The sequence below is a fragment of the Balaenoptera acutorostrata genome, chromosome X (assembly GCF_949987535.1).
Source record: "Balaenoptera acutorostrata chromosome X, mBalAcu1.1, whole genome shotgun sequence".
NCBI lineage: Eukaryota > Metazoa > Chordata > Mammalia > Artiodactyla > Balaenopteridae > Balaenoptera > Balaenoptera acutorostrata.
In genome coordinates this window covers 17207560-17223602 of record NC_080085.1, presented here as the reverse complement: position 1 = coordinate 17223602, position 16043 = coordinate 17207560, and the positions used below count along the sequence as shown (strand labels likewise).

Genomic DNA, 16043 nt, shown 5'->3' with positions numbered 1-16043 from the left:
CATAGAAGATTCTTTGGATTCTGAACAATTTGATTGTATCTTAACTGAAGTTTTAGAGAGGTTTCTCATGCCTCATCCTCAGCACCTTCACGGAAGTCCTATGGCATACACTTTGGACAGGAAAACCACTGCTGATATCAGGGAGTTCGGAAGGCAGATACACTTGTGGAAACTTGAGGACAGTGTAAAAAAAAAAAAAAAAGGCATGATTCTTGCTCATATCTACAACCTGGGTCTCCAAATTAGTACACTAGGGCTCTGGCCCCATTCTTTTCCTCCTCCCTTCCTGTTACTTTAGGCTGTTCTCTGTGAGGAATTCTTTTCTCCCAGTGTTCGTATATACATTTCATTTCCAGGTAGTAGGATGTCAGTAGATGATATGTCCTACTAAGTTCAAGGTAGCATTTTTGAATCACAGATCATTTTTTTAGTCCTAGTGGACTTATACAAGACAATCTCCTGCTGGACTCAGTGCATTTTTTCAGAGGTATCAAACAGCCAAACAGCCTGGAAATGTGCGTGGTTGTAAGTAACATGCCATTACAGCAAAACAATCTGTTTAATAGGGTTGCTTAAAATAAAATTTTTTTTATTTAGAAAAATACTCTTATTTTTAACATTGCAAAATTTTCCTTAAAATACTTTGGGATATTCTAGAAGTCCTGAAACCTTCGTTCAGAATTACTGACTTGAATTGTTTATCCCCTTAAGAGCAGGAAAATTATCTTAAGTGATAATTTTATACCACAACATTAGAAGTTAATGTTGAAAACAATACCTGCTGAAACTCAAGCTAACAGTCTCCTTTTTCTGATTTGTTCTGATGAGGCCCATATTGTACGTTATTCTAATTTTTGACTTTTACACATTTCAGACTACCAGAGTAAAGCTTGATTAGCATTTCCTAACCTTTTCTAGTATTTCACATAATATTTGCATATGTACAGTCTGCCAAGATCTGCGATTTTTTGGCTGGAAGGCATTATGGTGGGATGAGAGAGGATAAATACATTTGCCTCACGTTTAAACTATTCTTTTTCATTTGTACTCCCTCTTTAGCCACATTGTATAAAAATATATCACACATATGAATGATCTCTTCCACCCTGCTTGGCAGGAAATTGGCTGTAGTAAGTGGTGAAACAGGTATCTCAACACTCTCTTGTACTTCTTTATTGCATTGCACTTTGGAAGCTAACTGTAGAAATGTAAATATTACACAATTGAGGCCAAAGAGGGGACAGGATGTAGCATTTACTGAGCATCTACTGTCCCTTGGTGGGTCCTTTTAATTACAGCATCCCTGTGAATTAGATATTATATGCATCTTACAAATGAAGAAACTGAGGCTCAAAATGTTAAGTAACTTACCCAAGGTCAGGTAACTGCAGTAGTAAGTGACAGAACTGGGGTTTAAACCTGGTACTAGCCAGATTCAGACCACATGTTTTTTTCTATGTGTTTCTTAAAATTAGAGAAATAAATTTTCTTGTTTAATTGGTATTATTCCTTGAACTTTTGGAACTATAAGTATTACAATATTGAGTCAGACTGGTGGTCCATGTAACCTAATCTCTAGTGAAGTCGAGAGTCGTTTTTCAAAAGTGAAAATTCTTAGCTGCATAGGTAACTTTATACTCATTTCTGTTAGATAGCATTTGAATCCTTGTTTTGGCAAAGTGATAGAAAAGGTTTGTTGAAATAAAGGTGCTTTTTTGGGTCGGTTTTGGTAAAGCTTCACTGGTATGTAGGATAACATTAGCTTTTATATTTTCCTGCTTTAAAAATTAAATTGTTCAAAATTTTAAACCTTTGGTAAACTCAGAAAGGAGGTAGATGTTTTTGCAAAAAGTAGAGCATAAAATACCTTTAGATCATGTTTCACTTAACTTTTTTCTTAGATTGTTTTGTTAGTATATCGCTATTAGTTAGCTGGGTGAAAAGTTCAGAAAAGAAAATACATTGTACAATTTATGGATTACATGAAGCTGAAAATAGTGAAGTAGCTGATTGGCAGATTTGGAGTCTAATCTATAGAGGTTGTAGCAATGAATCAGAACTGGAAAAAGATGAATCAAAAATTTAAAGTAAGGCTTTATTCATGAGACTAAGTACAGAATAGAGGATAGAGGGCTTAGTTGCAGTGTAAGTGAAGAAAACAAGAATGTAACAGACAGAAAACAGGAAAAACAAAATAGTATGACCGAGCAATGTGTTGTGGACATTCCAAAAATAATGCATATGTGAACTGCATTAATATAAGTTTATTATGTAGGACAAGGGAGGTGATATGCCCTTTACTTTACTCTGCATTGGTCATATCAAGGTTGCAATGTTAATTGCACACAATTCTCTTTACTACCCTTTCAGATGAATTGGATGCATGCTTAGAAAAGAAAGTGGTCTCATCTTCTAAAAGGAGTGTTTGAAGGACCTCGAGTTATCTAGAAAAGAACAGACTTGGGGTAGTTTATAGTCATAGCTGTAGATTTACTTCTGTGACTTTGTAGATAGAGTACAGGCAAGTTAGTCATCATGTATTAGTAATCCTCTTAAAGGGAATTTGCATTTGAAGAAAGTTACTACATGAAGAAGAGCATTATCGAGCAGCCAGTGCTTTTTCTGAGATAGTATAGTAAGCTGCCTGGTGGGATACTTCTTTCTTGTCCCAATAGTGTTCAAATATAGGTGAGAATGGGATAGAAAGAACTTAAGCATATGATATGAGTATATTTGTATATTTGGAACAGAAAACTTTCAAGATCCCTTACCAATTCTAAACTTTTTTTGATTCTAAGATCAAAAGGTCTTTATGCAGTATTATTTTATCCTCATGAAGCTACCTTACCTTAATAATAGTAATTTGCGTTGGCACAGCTTCTTACAGTTTATAATGTATTTTCTTAGGAGTTATCTCAGTTTTGAGCTTAACAACAACCCTTTGAGTAGACAGGGCAAATATCCCCATTTTGAACAGATCAAGTAATAGGTTAGGAGAAAGTCTGAATTGCCCCAAATCATAAAGCTTTTAAGTGGCAGACCTAGGACTCTACCCCTGGTCTACCAATTCTGATTTTAGTGCTGTTTCTACCACACCAAAAAGTAAGTTATAAGCTGTGATTCTTACTTTGCATTGAAAATTACAAGGAGCAGATGATTCTCAAATTATATTCCCATGGAAAATATAAATGTAGCTCAAGTTAAACCAAGGGTTCTAAAAGCCAAATAATGGGGAGCCATTGAGTAGATCTGTGTCAATCGGAAGAGAACACTGTGTATAATTAATGAGAAAATCTACTTTGGTCTACTAGATTAATGATGATACCATTTACTAAGAGCAAGTGCAGGAGAAGTAGCAGATTGGTGGGCCACAGAGGGAGTGATTGAATTTTGGCTATAATTAAAACAGCTAACTTTGATTGTTTACTATGTGACAGGTCTTATGTCATTATCTCATTTAGTCTTCACAACTCTCTGAATATAAGACTTTTCAATCTCCACTTTCCATATGAAGAAAGTAGAGCTTAGATAGTTTAAATAACTTGTTCAAGGCTTCATAATTAGTGTAAGAGCAGAAATTTGAATCTAGGTGTCTGACTCCAAAACCAATGATCTTAAGAGCGAGTTTAAGGTTTGTCTGGAATGTTTGGATAAAAATGATCAGTGTTCAGTTGAATAAATGGTTGTGGCTTTTAAGAGGAGGATGTATCCTGGAGTTATCTGAGTCCTTACCAAAGAAGTGGGCAATACATAGCCTCTGAAAGTGTCTTTGGAAAATAAAGATTTTATACCTGCCTCCCCCTTTTCTGCATTTTGGCACCATTTCTGTGCTTTGTAATATTGTGTGGGCATTCCCTAACCTAGGAACGTACTCTGAGTGTTTGAAAATGAAAGTTGCCCTTTTTAAGGGTCAGTAGACCTGTGAGCTCCTGTAAGATGGATCTTTAGGATAGGGGCAGGTTTCATTAACCTTTCATCTCCAGCTTGGTGCCTAGAACATAGCATGAATGAAATGAAATGGATGGATGAATGGTTGGGTGAATAAATAGAGATAGGGAGAGTAGAGAGAGGAGTTCAACTTCAGAGCAGCTGTCTCCTGTGCAGTGTGAGGTAATGGGTGGGCTACCTTTTATTTTCCAGTTGATAATTCTCCAAAGATGGTTAGCTTAGATCCTTGTACATTTGCTGAATTAACAAGTGGTCAGGGGCATTTACTCCTTTTCCCAGTGAGGGAACTAGAGAAGACATTACGTATACCTGACTTTTGGTTTTGTTTTGTTTTGTTTTTAATTACACAAATAATACATATTCATCATAGACATTGTAGACACATTAGAAAATCCAAATAAGCAAAACAAACAATTTAAATTGTCTAAAATTCTACCACTCAGAGATAGCCACTGTTAACATTTTGGTGTATATCCTTCCAGAGTTTTTCCCATACAAATATATACATTAAAACATGTATATATTTATTTAAAATGGGATCATTACAATTCATATTGTTTTGTAAACTGCTTTTTTCACTTATTACATGTGACTGTCTTTCCATGTCAATAAATTTACATCTTTATCATCATTTTTAGTGACTGCATAGTATTCCATTATATGGATGTACCATGATATATTTAACTAGTTCTCTATTGTTAGGAATTTAGGTTTCCAATTTGGAGTTCTTTTTGGAAAAAGTTATGGTGAGCATTCTTATATGTACATCTTTGCACACTTGTCCTTTTTTTTTTTAAGTTGAAATGATGGGACATTTCAAAGTTGTATGTGTCTCTTTTTGTTTTTTAAATACAGACTTAGATTGCCTTCTTGAAGGGTTGTGCTGATTTACACTTTCTCCAGCAGTATATCAGGAGTGCTCTTTTCCCCATATCCGTATTAGCACTGGGTGTTATTTTTTCTGTAAATTGTTAGCAATTTGAAAGGCAAAGGTATCTTTTGGTTAAATGCATTTCTTTGATTAGTATTAAGGCTGAACTCTTTTTTTCCCTTATTGCTCATTTCTGTTGAGGTTCATTGTTTTTTCTTACAGGTTTGTAAAATGAAGTTCTTTATGTATTGAGGATACCAACCCTTTGTCATATGTTGCTTTTATTTTTTTGTAATCAATTTGTCTTTATCTTTTTGATGTCCGGCAGAAGACGTTTTAAACTTTTATGGATTCAAATGTCATTTTTTTTTCCTTTATGATTTCTGCCTCCTTACCTCATAAGTAGTACTCACCTATATTTTCTTCTAATACTTGTATAATTTTACTTTTTGACATTTAAACGTTTAATCCATCTGGAATCTCTTTGATGTAGAGACCTAGCTTAATTTTCCCCCAAATAATTAATCATTTGCCCTGATTATCAATGGAGTTGGAATTTAGAATGTGTTTTGACACAGAATGTATTGTAAACAATGTTTGGTGAGGTTTAAATAAGACCACTGTAGTGCATTTAACTATTAAACTCAAGGGCTTACCTGGAAAGGTAACCATCATTTATTATATCATTTCCATGGAAAAAATATTTTTATAGTTTTAAATAATCAATTTGCACATTAATCTTTGAAGCACAACCTGTTGCAAATTGGCAACTGCATACTTAAATGGTGGTTCTGTACTTCATTAGAACCCTTTAGGGGTGAAAATATTCCTATACGGTTTTATCTGTCTTCATTTGACTTAAACTGATGTGAGATCTGTTTTGGTAACTTTCTACTTGCTATACTTTTCACAGAATGGACAGCAAATTATGGATGAACCTATGGGAGAGGAGGAGATTAATCCACAAACTGTAAGTAAAATATTGTATCATAAGGGATATAGATAAATCAGATACCATAAAATTTAAGTATTCTTATTTTTAAACTGAGCAAAGTAATGATTTTACAGTGTTAGAAACTTGTTGATGCTTTTGCATTAATTTTACCAAAATACATTCTTGAATATGCCAGTGACATTTTAAAAAACTGTTTGATGAGACTGATTTTAAGAGAAAGACAAGACAAACTACTTTATATTGTTGAAGGTTTTTCATTTTTTAAAAAAAGCTTAAAAAAAAAAGCAAACTAACCATAGATTTATTAGTGAAATAAATATAAAGGTCATTATTTTTTGGAGATATTTAACGTTGAAAATGATTGTTCACCGTTTCCTCATCTTGTGTTTTTGGTTCAGTCCTGAATCCCCAGCACCTAGACCAGTGCCTGGCACGTAATAGGCACTCATTAAATATTAAATAAATGAATTAATAAATTGTCTCCTCTTGCAAGAAAACCATTGTTAGCAGCTCAGTTACTATCATCATTTTGTTCTATATATAAGACAATTATTATTGATATTTACAAAATATATATACTCTGCCACTTGCTTTTTTCACTTAATATGTCTTGAACATCTTTTTATGACAATACATGTAGATCTGCCTCATTTTAAATGGTTGCATAGTATTCTGTTTTGTGCATGTCCTGTACTTAATGTAATTTTCCCCTATTTATTTTTGTGAACTTGTGTTTCAGTAGGACATAGTCTTAGAAAAGGATGTGCTGGAACAAAGGATATGAACATTTAAATCTCAATAAGCATTGCCAGATTGCCATCCAAACCAAAAAGTTGTAAAAACTTCACTATATGTGAGTGTTTGTTTGACCATACCCTATTCAACACTAGATATTATCAGAAATTATTTTTAATTTGAGCCACACTAAATAAATCATACTTTCTCTTTTCAGTTTGCATCTCATGTGATTATTAGTGAAGTGTCCATGCATTATTGGCCTTTGTATTTGCCCAATTTTCTTTTGGGTTACTTACTGTCTCATTATGGTCTGTATGATATCTGTATATATTCTGGATGTTAACTCCATGTCTATAATATATCTTGCAAATATTTTCCCCCTACTTTTTTTTTTTTTTTTTATAAATTTATTTATTTATTTTATTTATGGCTGTGTTGGGTCTTCGTTTCTGTGCGAGGGCTTTCTCCAGTTGCAGCAAGCGGGGGCCACTCTTCATCGCGGTGCGCGGGCCTCTCACTATCGCGGCCTCTCTTGTTGCGGAGCACAGGCTCCAGACGCGCAGGCTCAGTAGTTGTGGCTCACGGGCCTAGTTGCTCCGTGGCATGTGGGATCTTCCCAGACCAGGGCTCGAACCCGTGTGCCCTGCATTGGCAGGCAGACTCTCAACCACTGCGCCACCAGGGAAGCCCTCCCCCTACTTTTTTTAACATTGATTATGTTGTCTTTCATTGCATGTGTACAGAAGTTTTCATTTTTAAATGGTCAGCTCTGGCTTCTGGGTTTCATGTTTTAGTTAGAAAATCCTTCCCTGAATCAAGTTTATAAAAATATCCTCTCACATTTTCATCTACCACTTTTATGGTTTTGTTTTTTGCATTTAGATTTGTGGTCTACTTGGAATTTTAGTACCTGTTATGATGCAGAAATATAACTTTTCTTTCCAAATGGATAGCCTGTTGTCCTAATCTCTACTTATTGAATAAATAAAACCCATTCATTCCCACTCATTTGAGATCCCTCTTTTACCAGATGTAAAATAGCCATATACTCCTAGTATTAGTTTCCTAGGACTGCCCTAACAAAATACCACAACTGGGTGGCTTAAATAACAGAAATTTATTCTCTCAGTTTGTAAGACTAGAAGTTTGAAATCAAGGTGTCGACAGATCCATGTTCTCTCTGAAAGTTCTGGGGGAGGATCCTTCCTTGCCTGTTCCAGCTTCTGTTGTCTGCTGGCAGTCCTTGGCATTCCTTGGCTTGTAGACACATCACTCCAATCTCTACCTCCATTGTCACATGGCATTCTCCCTGTGGGTCTGGGTCCAAATTTCCCTCTTCTTATAAGGACACCAGTCATTGGATTAGGGCCCACCTTATTCCAGTATGACTTCATCTTAACCTTATCACACCTGCAAAGACCCTATTTTCAAATAAGATCACATTCACGGGTACCAGGGATTAGAACTTGAACATACCTTTTTGGAGGACACAGTTCAACCCACAACATCCTTGAATGTTTTGACTTTACATACCTTTTCAATTACTGTACTTTTATTATATGTTTTTTATATGTGGCAAGACAAGCCTTCCTATCTTTTTTACCTTTCAAAGTTGTAGTCTTATACATCTACTAGATGAACTTTAGAATCAGTTTATCAAACACTCCCGAAAATTTTATTGAGACTTTTATCCAAATAGCATTAAATTTATAAATTAACATGAGGAAAATTATTTTAATAAATATTGGGTCTTCACTTCCAAGAACATTCATTTATTCTGATATTCTTTTATATCCTTTATCAAAATTTTATGGTTTCTTAATATGGTTTTGTACATTTCTTATTAAGATAATTCATAGACATTTAATAGTTTTTGTTCTATTGTAAGTGGGAATTCTTATCTGCTGTGTCTTCCATCTAGTTATTGCTAGTATGTAAAAAAAATTAGATGTTTCTATGTGCTTTTTAACATCAGTTATGGAAGAGTGAGATCATTGTACTCTTCTTCTCAAAACCCTTCATACGTTTTATGCTTCCTTTAAATAAAGTCCAAACTCTGCAATGTGACCTAACAAACCCTGCGTAATGAAACCTTTGCACACTTCCACCCTCTACTGAAAGTCCAATCACTCGTATGTTTCAGGTTCTCTTTTACTCCTGAGCCTTCATAGGTGATAGTCCCGCTCCCAGAATTCTTTTCCATTACCACTCCCCTCCAATGAAGTCCTGATCATCCTTTAGGTCCAAGTTTTGCTGTCACTTCAACTGAGGTGTCTTCCTGACACAGCTACCACTTTCATTTCCACCTTGAATTGAGTGTTTTTCCTTTGTGCTGCCCTAGCAGCCTATGTGTACCCTACGTGACAACACCACACTAGATTCCATTGCTTATTTACTTGTCTGTATTTCCTACTAAACTGTGAGCTACATGAGGCAGTGACCATGTCTGACTTACTCCTTGTTTTACATCCATGTATCTGGCTCCCAGTACCCAGTAGGTATTCCATCAGTGCTTGTTAATTAAAGGAACATGTGAATTAAGTCTTGGCTAGCATGGGGCCTAGTGCCCGAGGCTGCCTTCAGATTTGGTCTAGATTTCTGCATCTCCCAAACCATTTGGGTCATTTTACTTCATTGGTCTATGGTATATATTTATTAGCATTTAAGCAAATGTAAAAACAATCAGTAAGTATTAATATTGATTTTTTTTGCCATCAGCCACCTTTTTTCTTTATGCAACAATTCCTTTGGAAGGAAAACCTCTAAATTTTTTATTATCTGAAGTCTAAAATCAAATAATTTTCCATTGTGGTATTCTGCATACATGGTTCATACTTTCCCTCTGAGTACTCACAGCATTAGCAACATTTACATCTGGAAGTGAACTGCATTCTAGAGGTAGGTTGAAAAGGTGCAGGACTAAGATACTACCAGCAATGTGGGTAAAGTTGTTGAGATCATTCCACATTATAGGAATTGAGTATAAGATAAAAACCTAATATTTAATATTTCTTTAATGGTATTAAATCCAAAAGATTGTCAAATATGTATTAGCCTTATACTTTTAAATTGTATTTGCCTCTAACGTACAGTTAAAAGTTTTTGTCAATTACTCATCATTTAAATAGTGAAAGTTGAGATGTCGCAGTAGTTATTTTATGCATAACAAATTACCCCAAGCTTAGTAGCTTAAAACAACATACATTTATTATCTCACAGGTTCTGTGGGCCAGGAATCTGGGCACGGCTTTCTTTGGTTCAGAGTCTCTCACAGACTACAGTCAAGGAGTTTGCCAGGGCTAGAGTCTCATCTGAACCTTGACTGGAGAAGGATCTGCTTCCAAGCTCACATGTTTGTTGGCCCAGATTCCTGACCCATAGAAACTGTGAGATGCTAACTGTATGTATGGAGGTCGTCGACTGGTAGGCTTTCTTGTAGGTTGATTGACCCCTTTTCTATGGGCTAGAATGCAGAGTGTGATGATTAGCCAGTTTTGGCCTCAACAAGACTATAGGGCAGATAGAGAATAACAAGAGAGAATAAACCTGGATCCTTAGTGACCTAAGGATCTAGCGACACCTCTTCACTCTAACCTAGCCTCGTGCCTATGGAATGCTCCAAGAGAGAAAAATAGGCACTTACCTTGCTCGAGACTTTGCATTTTGGGATTTTTTTGTTAGAGCAGCTTAGTCTGTACTCTGACTACATCTAATCATTCATTAACGAAGTAGTTAATGAATGTCTATTTGGTGCCAAGAACTCTGCTAACTTGTTAGAGACACAGAAACACATAAGGGAAACTTGCAGTTTTAAAATGGCAAAATAAAGCTGTTTTTGTCCTCTTCTCCTCTGGGAAATTACCACCCAAAACAACAAGGACAATAAGACACGGAAACACGGTCTTTGAAATTAGAAGACTTCTGTTATTTGAACCACAATATATAAATATGAAAAGCAGATAAAAGAGTCATAACAAGATGAAGTTATAGGACCTAAGTGCTGGTGAGGAGTATATCATCAAGAAGCAAGCCTTATTTAGGGCCCCAAAGCCCCAGAAGAGCTCAAGAATGAGGTCACCAAGTATTGTGGAAAGTGGAGGTATGGCACAGGCTGAAAATAGAGATTGGTTGAATGTCGATATGAAAAGCCTTTACTCTAACCCCTCTTCTACCCCTGGAAGAGACAGAAAGTATTTTATAGAGAAAAATGAACCAGAGAGGCTCCATACATGGGGAACCCCAGGTATAGTAGGAAGTGGGGTGAGACACGGGGCTGGAAACAGGGAGATCAAGTGAAAGCCTACTCCTCAATGGTGAAATGATCCCCTTCCCCTCCCCATTTCACCAACCAGGACCATATCCTCCAGACAGGAGAGTGGAGTCGTCTTTCCTGAAGAAACTGAATGATCCCTGATAAAAGACCTTCAGATACTGACATTTGGGAGATCTTCAATGTAAAGGCTGGCTACTTGGCCATTTAACCTACAGGAAAGCCTACCAGTTGACAAGCTCCACAACATCTGGTCCACTTCGTAGTGCCTCACTCTTAAAAATGAGTTAAAAGCCAAATATCACCAGACACTTGAGAAAGGATTCCAACATGAAAGAATAAGATCTTGGGGGAAACGGACAATGCAGGAAAAAGAAAACATAAATTAATATCCTTTGAGTGCTAAGAGGTGAAATTGATTTCCTAAAACAAGAGTAGAATGCTATTTTTTAAGTCTACTCTTATTTATTTATTTATTTTTGGCTGCATTGGGTCTTCGTTGCTGTGCGCGGGCTTTCTCTAATTGCGGCAAGCAGGGGCTACTCTTTGTTGCGGTGCGTGGGCTTCTCATTGCGGTGGCTTCTCTTGTTGCGGAGCACGGGCCCTAGGCGTGCAGGCTTCAGTAGTTGTGGCACGCGGGCTCAGTAGTTGTGGCTCACAGGCTTTAGAGTGCAGGCTCAGTAGTTGTGGTGCACGGGCTTAGTTGCTCTGCAGCATATGGGATCTTCCCGGACCAGAGCCCAAACCCGTATCCCCTGCATTGGCAGGCAGATTCTTAACCTCTGTGCCACCAGGGAAGCCCAGAATGCTACTTTTTAAAAAACAGAAAAAGAAGAAACTCTTAGAAATTGAAAATGTGATAGTAATATTTTATATTTTAGTAGAATATTTAGAAGCTAAAGTTGAGGAAACTTCCCCCAAAATAGAACAAGACAAATAGAAAGTAAGAGAGAAAAAGAAAGAGAAGCAATTTAACATTTACGTAATAGGAATTCCAGAAAAAGACAATGGGGAAATGGAGGGGAAGAAATTAGGAAAGAAATACCATAAGATACATGTTTTCCCCCCCACATCTTAATATCTCTGAAATCAGAATGTTTGTTATAATCGAAGGTGTGACACATTTTAATTGGGAGCACTTTCTCTTTCTTAATGGTACAGTGCTAATCGTGCTCTTAGATTAGGTAGAATACTAAAATACCAAAAAAAAAATTTTTTCCCCCAACATGAGGACCACGAGTCTCCGGATTAAAACAGCCTACTGAAAGCCTGTTAATAATAACCAAAAAAATAAAATAAAATAAAAAGAAGAGGAACCACCCTACTCAAGAAGGATTGTTATTATGAAATATCAAAACACCAGGGATAAAGAGAAGATCCTAAAAGTTTTGCTGTGGGCTGGATGTGTTCCCTCAAAATTTGTATGTTGGGCTTCCCTGGTGGCGCAGTGGTTGAGAGTCTGCCTGCTAATGCAGGGGACACGGGTTCGAGCCCTGGTCTGGGAAGATCCCACATGCCACGGAGCAGCTGGGCCCCTGAGCCACAATTACTGAGCCTGCGCGTCTGGAGCCTGTGCTCCGCAACAAGAGAGGCCGCGATAGTGAGAGGCCCGCGCACCGCGATGAAGAGTGGCCCCCGCTTGCCACAACTAGAGAAAGCCCTCGCACAGAAACGAAGACCCAACACAGCCATAAATAAATAAATTAAAAAAAAAAAATGTGTATGTTGAAGCCCAACCCCCAACGTGATGAAGTTTAAAAGTGGGGCCTTTGGGAGGTGGTTAGGTCAGAAGGGCAGAGCCCTCACAAATGGGATTAGTGCCCTTATAAAATGGACCCCAGAGAGCTCCCTCACCCCTTCTGCCCTGTGAAGACACAGCAAGAAGACGGCTATCTATGAACAAGGAAACAGATCCTCGCCAGACACCGAATCTGCTGGCAACTTGGACTTGTACTTCCCAGGGTATAGAATTGTGAGAAATAAATTTCTGTTTGTTATAAGCAACTCAGTCTATGGTATTCTGTTATAGCAGCCCAAACACACTAAGACAAACATTTAGAAATTTTTTTTATACCATATATAAAGGCCTGGGGGACTTCCCTGGTGGCACAGTGGTTAAGAATCCGCCTGCCAATGCAGGGCACACAGGTTCGATCCCTGGTCCGGGAAGATACCACATGCCACGGAGCAACTAAGCCCGTGCGCCCCAACTACTGAGCCTGCGCTCTAGAGCCCGCGCGCCGCAACTACTGAGCCCTTGTGCCACAACTACTGAAGCCTGAGTGCCTAGGGCCCGTGCTCCACAACAAGAGAAGCCACCACAATGAGAAGCCCGCGCACCGCAACAAAGAGTAGCCCCCGCTCGCCGCAACTAGAGAGCCCAAGCACAGCAACGAAAACCCAACACAGCCAAAAATAAAGAAATTTATAAAATAAAGGCCTGGGTATAAGAATAATATACGACATTTCAACATTGAAAGTTAAAAGTCAAGGAGCAGTGGGCTTCCCTGGTGGCGCAGTGGTTGAGAATCTGCCTGCTAATGCAGGAGACACGGGTTCGAGCCCTGGTCTGGGAAGATCCCACATGCCACGGAGCAGCTGGGCCCGTGAGCCACAGCTGCTGAGCCTGCGCGTCTGGAGCCTGTGCCCCGCAACGGGAGGGGCCGCGATAGTGAAAGGCCCGCGCACCGCGATGAAGAGCGGTCCCCGCACCGCGATGAAGAGTGGCCCCCACTTGCCGCAACTAGAGAAAGCCCTCGCACGAACCGAAGACCCAGCACAGCCAAAAATGGATAAATAAATAAATAAATAAAATTAAAAAAAAAAAAAAAAAAAAGTCAAGGAGCAGTGCCTTTGAAATGCTTAGTGAAAATGATTTTCAACGAAGGTATTTTCAGACATGTACCTATTCTTTGGAAGAAGAATACCTTCTTCTGCCAACAGTAGAAGGTTATTAACTAAAGGAAAGACATGAGATTCAGGAAACAAAAGACCCAACATTTACAAGCACAGTGAAGAAAGTTTCTTCCCATTATGATGAATAAAGGATGCTTCAGAAGACTAGTTCATTCAGTAGGCTTAGAGAGTACTCAGTCCAGATTGAAGCAGACAGATGATTCCAGGAGGGCTGTCTTCAGGGGAAAAAAAAAAGAAGTTATGAATTGTCCAGTAGGTTTGAGTATTGAAAATCCACTTGAGAGGCAGAGTGAGAAGAATTTGAGATAGGTGCAAGGAAAAGAAAGCAAGTTTTTAAAACAAAGCAACTATAAATTTAACAAAAATAGAAACATTGTACACAAGAAATGTAACTAGAGTATATTACTTCAAGCAGTGAACAGTGTTTACATAGTCATAATATTTGTAAAGACTCAATATTGATTTAACTAAAATGTGTGATATGAGTGTTAAGTCAACTATAATAGGATGTCTAAAGGTAATATCTGAAATTGTTGAGTCAGGAGAAAATAGTATAAGGTTATTAGCTATCATATAAATACCAGAGGGAACAATGAATAGAGCTGAAAGGGTATCGAGAACACTGGGTACTGCAACTTTTTTGTTATATAAGCCTTGCATCGTTACTTGACCCTTTAATCTTCACTCAGACCTTCTTGACATATGGAGCTGACCCTGTGATTTCTCTTGAACATGTCTCCTGGTTTCTAGTTGTGGTAGAGCCATTTCATTCTGTCTGGATTTTTCTCCCTTCTTCACACCTCATCTCTTCCTCTCTTCCCTTTGTTCTTTGCCCTCCCATCTGCCTCCTTCCTGTATCCTAGATCTGCTTTTCTTTCATCTTCTAGAATTTAATGCTGTTTTCCTTTCTTCTGGCTTTCTGAAAGCTCAATCCTTTCTTGTCTTTATGCACCTGAAGTAAAATTTTTATTTCTTCCACTCATGAAGTATACGAAATTTATCTAATTAAATTGATCCATACCAGAATATAAGTTAGTCATCACCTTCCACCATCTCCCTCCCCAGGAATGTTTGCGTGTTAATTCATATTTATGTATGATTAGTTGAATTTCTCACCAGTTAACTTGCTCCAGCCAGTGTATTTTGTTTTCTCCCTTCCCTGCTGGAGAAACTTGATTATTTTTATCCGTTATTCCGGTAGGGCTGGGAGAGAGACTGCCTTCATAGCAGAAGGTAGGGTGCTGTATAGCGCCTCAAGCCAAGATACCTTCCTGGACTCCAGAATTTTCTATCCTTTCTCAGCTGGCCAGAGGACTCCATGCTCTGATGATCCATGCAGAGGAAATAGGGAGTCTGGGCTGTTTAGGTCTCCATAATCATCCAAGAATCATTAAAGCAGTTTCTTGCTTAGTGGGGAAATAATTCTCTTAATGGTTCTTACAGTAGCAGGCAAAGGTTCTTCTGAGGCTTGAGAATTAAAGGACATAAATAAGTACCTAGCACAAAGGAAGAGCCCAGTAAGTGTTAATTTTCCTGTCCTCTTCCTCCCAGATGCTGATCTTAACTCTCTCAGACTATTCACCTAGTTCCTCTTAGGAACTAGGGTGGTATCCAGTAATTTTCTGGCTGACAGTAGGCCTGGCCTCAGACAAAACTGTGAATTGACTTTCTCTTAATTTGGTCCTTTGACCCTTCTGTTCCCCTTACTGTTTATTTCTAATGACCATGCATACATTAATCACTCATAACATTAACTTTGTGAATATTATATTACTACAGTCCTAAACACTATATTTATCAATGCAGTCTTTGTAGCTCTTATATCAGAGTCACATCCAGTTGTCAAGAATTGGAGAAAACTTGGGCTTCCCTGGTGGCACAGTGGTTAAGAATCCGCCTGCCAATGCAGGGGACACGGGTTCAAGCCCTGGTCCGGGAAGATCCCACATGCCGCGGAGCAACTAAGCCCGTGCGCCACAACTACTGAGCCTGTGCTCTAGAGCCCGCGAGCCACAACTACTGAAGCCCACTCGCCTAGAGCCTGAGCTCCGCAACAAGAGAAGCCACCGCAATGAGAAGCCCGTGCAACGTGATGAAGAGTAGACCCTGCTCGCCGCAAACTAGAGAGGGCCGCACGCAGCAACAAAGACCCAATGCGGCCCCCCAAAAAATAATTAATTAATTAATTAAAAAACAAGGAATTGGAGAAAGCTTGTTAAAAGTAGTAGCGGTTTAAAAAGATAAAATGGAGATAGCTCGTAGATGACCTTGGATGCCAAGTTAAAGAGCAGCACCCCTATAAAGGTCACAGGCAGGAGTACACCAGCAGTGCCCCATTCTTTTCA

General features: G+C 38.3%; 1 protein-coding gene across 4 annotated transcripts in view; it reads left to right on the top strand.

Annotated features, from left to right (window-relative positions):
• Positions 1–16043, top strand: part of RPS6KA3 (ribosomal protein S6 kinase A3) — a 110301-nt gene that overhangs the window by 23497 nt on the left and 70761 nt on the right. For all 4 annotated transcript variants that reach the window (XM_057537881.1, XM_057537882.1, XM_057537883.1 and 1 more), the window contains one exon: positions 5733–5789. In XM_057537881.1, coding sequence (XP_057393864.1) covers positions 5733–5789 — 57 coding nt within the window. The remainder of the gene's footprint in view (positions 1–5732; positions 5790–16043) is intronic.